Below are 5,599 nucleotides of genomic sequence, written 5' to 3'. Positions count from 1 at the left end.
AGATGGTTTGACAAGATCCAAGAGGTTATAGAACCATGTCTCATTATATGTGTGTGTGTGTGTGTTTATATATATATATATATATGTATATGTATATACACATGTTTGTGCTTGTCTTTATGTCAGGTTATATACAAAAAGACAATTTAACATTAAATTGAAAACCTAATAGTTTTTTAGTAGAGTAGATGTTTAAACTTTTACAAGAAAGAAGTTGGCAGTGACTTTGAAATTTTAACTTGCTCAACACGGAAGAAAGTGAGCAAACCCACTTCAAAGCCAGTGTCAACCTTTTCTTTGTAAAAGTCTATGTGCATGTATAGATGTATGTGTGTGTGTGTATACACACACACAAATATATATCACACATGCGTGTGTGTGTGTGCGCACACACACACACACACGCACACAAGTGTCATGATTATCATCATCATTTAGCGCCTGTCTGCCATGCTGGCATGGGTTGGACGGGTCGGCAGCAGCTGGCAAGCTCGACTATCTGCTTTGACATGGTTTCCATGGTTGGCTGCTCTTCCTAACACCAACCACATCAGAGTGTACTGGGTGCTTTTTACATGGTACCAGTACTAGGGAGATTATCAAGTATCTCACAAGACAAGACCCACTCCTCTAACCGAGGTGGGGGAGGGGCAGTAGTATTGAGGGAGGTGGTTTAATGCCAGGCGATGAGAGGTTAAAGAGTCTGATAACGGGTCAGGAACAGATGTGTTGTTGTAAGGGAGATACGTGGTTAGCTCAGGTTGAAAAGAAAGAGGACGGAAGTGAAGGTGTGTGAAGGTGCAAGTGACAGAATGACGAATGGAAAGTAGTTTGGTTGGGTTAGGGTTGGGTAAGATGAAGGAGAGTTGCACATGGACATCACAACAGACAAACAAAACTTCTTTTTTATTTATTTTTTATACATCTACATATTTATGCTTTTTATTTATCCATTACTTCAAAATGGTTCTAACAAGGGAATCTACAGCAACACAAACAGAAGCCGACAACACCCAGAAATCAGACATCTGGTGTGGGTAGAATAGTCAAACTAGCCGTGACTGCAATAGCCTGGCACCATATAATCTACAAGAACCAGATAATATTGATTCAAGATCTTACTTCCTTATATTGGATCATCTCATAAATGATGTGGGGTTTTTTTCAACTGCATGAACTAAAAGTCGGAGTGGGATGGGATAAACTACTTGCATCAACTTGGCTATAAAAGCAGGTAGTAATTTTACCTTGCTCTTATTCTTAGTGCAAGATTTTAAGAGTGCAGTTCGAGGATTGTTAACTGTTTCTATATCCTCTGAGATTCATCCAACTTTTACCAAAGATACACATGTTGCTCCCACCCAACCTTATATAATGCAGGGTAGCCATGTATCAGCTCTATCGCAAAAGACTTGCTCCTGTCCCTCTCAACACCTGGCATAAAACCACCTCTCTCGTCTTTTGTCTTGCTGACTTCACTAATACCAATGCCATGAAAAAGAACATGCAGTACACATTGTACTGTTGTTGGTCTTAGGCATAGAAACCATGCCAAAACAGGCACTAGGCTTCATGCAGTCCTCTCGTTCATTGGATCCTGTCAAATGATCAAACCCATACCAGCAAAGAAAGACATTAAATGGTACTGACGATACTGAGTGTGAAATACTCAGCTGAAAATCAGGGAAAATTGGATGAATTTGTTGCTGTGAAGTGAGAGCTGAGAGATGAGGTGGAGTGAGCCAAAAACTGAGGAGGAAAAAACTCAAGAAATTAATTCAAAAATGGTGCTGTACCGTAAAGCTCTACTCCGTGTCAAGTCTCTTGTGTCAACACTTAATGTCTGACCATCAACAGTGATGAAAAATTTCTCCTGAAAAAAACAAACAAACAATTTATCACAATGATGCAATATCAACATCACAAATTTAGGAAATTGGGGGTGAGGTGGGGGTTTACAGGGGGTTGCTAATGATTTTATAGGCTTCAGAGTGATGAAAGACATGACCAATCCCCAATGGGATTAGAAATTAAACCATATATTTCTAGATTAAATTATCAACTACACTATGGTTTCTGCCATTCCACAACACAAAACAAGGCAACGAGGGAGCCTTACTTAACATGGCCAGTCAAGCTGCATGAAATAACAATCAAATCTCCCTCATATGACCACCTGTTGGTATTAAAAAGGAGGATGGCACATTGCATGTTGTGGCACGAGACACACTACGTCTAAACGTATTGTTTAGATGATCATGGATAGAATACCTTTGATCTAGATCTGCTCAATTGTAAGACATAACAAATATGAGGTAAATAAAATGTGTAAAGTATTCCATGAGAAACTAAACAGTTGTGGTGTATATGTCTTTTATTTGTGTATATGTCTTTTATTTGTAGAAAAATTATTGAAACAAGTGGAGAACTTGAAACAATAACAGTTTATAATGGAACCTATAGAATGGTTGTTTATGATTTACAATAGAAAAGTAAAGATTTTCTTTGAGGAGAAACTAGTAAAAGACAAACCTGGGAATGCTTAGCAATGGATTAGATTTAAAACTTCAATTCAGATTAAGAAACACAAGTTTATTCTTTTTTTTTTTTTCCTTTTTCTTCTTTGAATAATTAATAAACCAAATAAAAATTTAAGTAAATATCCAACTAAATAAATAGTAAAATTATAATTCAATATTGAGAAAACAAGAGCAAGATTTTATCAATTTTTTTCTTACATCAGTTTTTCTATCATGTTCCTTTGGTTCAAATGTGTTTTCAAATATAGATATTTGCATACCCATCCAACTACATCTTACAATAATTACCTCTAACTAGATCACATGATTAATGACCAGAGACAAACAAGAAGAATTATATTTGTCCTCCCCAGAATTATAATGGTTTGCATTCCTTCCAATAGACTTAGTAAACCTTTACATAAACCTTTCAGGTTTTATCTCAAGAGAAAGACCACAAAAAAAAAAAAAACAACTTCAATATCAACCCCACTATGGCACAGTGCCACTCCTTTTTGTGTGCCAGTTTAATCTGTAAGGTTTAGCATCCCAAGATTTCACCATTTCTTCCTGTCTTTCTTTGGCACAATCAACATCCAGCACTTTCAACTAAGATTCATTCTACCTTCATATCACTTGTCTCACCTGTCTACATCATTATCAACCCCTGCACATTACTGTCTCAAGATGCAGGACTCATAACAGCCAATTACCCAACCTCCATGGCATGTAAATGACTGAGAACACAACATTATTCCCCCTGGATGGGAAGCCAGTCCATCACAAGGTTACTCATTTACAGCTGAGTGGACTGGGGCAATATGAATTGAAATGGTTTGCCCAAGAACACAATGTACTGCCTGATTTGGAAATAAGAACCCTAATCTTGCAATCATGAGTGCAATATCCTAACCACGAGGCCATGTGCCTTCACACCAGTGTACATGAAACAAGGAACTAAATACTCAACCACTCTATCAGCTCTGCAAGGTTTCCCCAACCAATCTCTATCTCTCTCTCTCTCTCTCTCTCTTCTCTGTAGCATCCCTGACCTTACATGTTCTCCCCCATTCTGTAAACACAGACCATCAGCTTCACACTTCCCAGGAAACAGCTGTAAATGCTTTATTTGAACTTCTTTTACCTCTTTCTTTTTCTTGATATCCCACTTCCACCTCAACCATCTCTAGTCCTAATTAGGCCACCCCATTAGCAGAAACCATTGACTTTATTTAACAGGTCATCTAAGCAGTTTCTAGATGTATTTCTCTATAATCTCACACTATCCTCATCCCTTGTCAGGCTACCAGAGATCACACTCTTCACTAATGATGACGAAAGCACAACAATGAAGTCTTTCCAAAATGTTAAGCAAGTCCCACATCCCTCTGCGATGGTTCTAGGACTTTACCATGTTGCACTTTGAAACCTTTCAATTCCAAACTATTCTTGCAAGTTTCAAACATAACCCACACCACTTTTAGCACTTCTTATTCTATTTCAGAACATTTACAAATTTATTTTATCAATATTACCAGCTACAGTTTGTGTGTCAGTGTTATAACAATGAAACCCCTAGACATGGACACTGGGACACACCCAGCATATCATCATCATTTAACATCTATTTTCCATGCTGACATGGATTGGATGGTTTGACAGGACCCAGCAAGTCACAGGGCTACACCAAGCTCCAGATAGGGGGAGAGAGTGTGTGTGTGTGGGGGGGTGTCTCTCTCCCCTTGACTTAACATCATGTGATTGTTGCAAATGAGTGTCCTGTCAGACAAGCAGTGCCATTCATTTCTGATATATTCTGTGCAAAACATGCCTGGCCATGAGGAAAATACTGGGAATAGGTGTGGATTGGCAATCGGAATAGCATCAGCCATAGAGAAGTTGTCTGAATAAACTTGGTCCAACCTAAGCAAGCATGAGAGAATGGACATTAAAATGATGATGATGATGATGATGATGATGATATTACACAGTCAATCAATTCAAATCAGCCAGAGATATATTATGCCATAGTGAATACACATCGTTCTTAGACAATCTAAATTTACCAAATTGTGAGAACTAAGAATTAGCAAATATTCTGGGGAATTCTCTCTGATAGACTAGCCTCCTCACCAGGAAGATTTATCTCTTGTACAAAAGCTGGATTTATTTCCCAGTCTTATAGATTCCTGAGTTTTGCAAAAGATTTAAACTTTTGATTCACTCTCAATCTGTTGTAAATGTAGATGATATTATTCAAGAACTCCATTTCAAACATTCCATTCAAAGTATGTCTTATGAAAAAAAGATAACATCAAGTTAATAGTATTCTCTTACTGCAAATCTGGTTTTATAGATTGAGACGAAATTGGATAATTTCACTTACATAGTCTGTACGGCATAAGGTATCAGCAATCGACCGACAAAGAAGCATCTGAAATTCACTCTTTGGAATATCACAGTCCATTTTAAAAGCATACCATTCATCTTTGTCTCCATTGTTACAGGTGAGACCAAAGGCATTTTGACAAGCTATGACAAAGAAAATACAACTTAATACTTTAAACAACAACCAAATTTATATCAATTGATAAATTAATTCTGTACATAAGCACATATTCAGTCCAACTATAAAATAATTTAGAGTTTACAAGGCCAAGTTAAAAATACAAAAAGAACACACCTGACAATCTGATAACAGTGACTTCAACCTAATGAAGCTGTCTGTTTTGGCATGGTTTCTACAGTTTGATGCCCTTCCTAACGCCAACCATTTTACAGAGTGTACTGGGTGCTTTAAACATGGCACCATATATATATATATATATATATATATATATATATATAGTGAACAGATGAGATCCAGAGATTCTCAGCATAAAAGACATTTAGTAGTGCTCAAAGAATTCAAACTGAGACTTTGATATCTTTATAAGGGATCAAGTTGAGCAGATATGGAGGCAGTTATGCAGATAAACAAATTAGATATATCAAATATAATAGTTTGGGTATGAAATACAAAATATGTTATATATATATTTACCTGAAAAACGAGAGAAAGTAAAAGGTGGAGACTTTCA

General features: G+C 37.0%; 1 protein-coding gene across 1 annotated transcript in view; it reads right to left on the bottom strand.

Annotated features, from left to right (window-relative positions):
- Positions 1 to 5,599, bottom strand: part of LOC106881851 (protein ECT2) — a 129,719-nt gene that overhangs the window by 26,598 nt on the left and 97,522 nt on the right. Inside the window, exons 20-21 of the mRNA XM_014932366.2 lie at positions 4,906 to 5,051; positions 1,797 to 1,873 (exon numbers count right to left, since the gene is read on the bottom strand). Coding sequence (XP_014787852.1) covers positions 1,797 to 1,873; positions 4,906 to 5,051 — 223 coding nt within the window. The remainder of the gene's footprint in view (positions 1 to 1,796; positions 1,874 to 4,905; positions 5,052 to 5,599) is intronic.

Source organism: Octopus bimaculoides, chromosome 4, assembly GCF_001194135.2.
Source record: "Octopus bimaculoides isolate UCB-OBI-ISO-001 chromosome 4, ASM119413v2, whole genome shotgun sequence".
NCBI lineage: Eukaryota > Metazoa > Mollusca > Cephalopoda > Octopoda > Octopodidae > Octopus > Octopus bimaculoides.
This window is presented reverse-complemented; position numbering and strand designations above follow the sequence as displayed.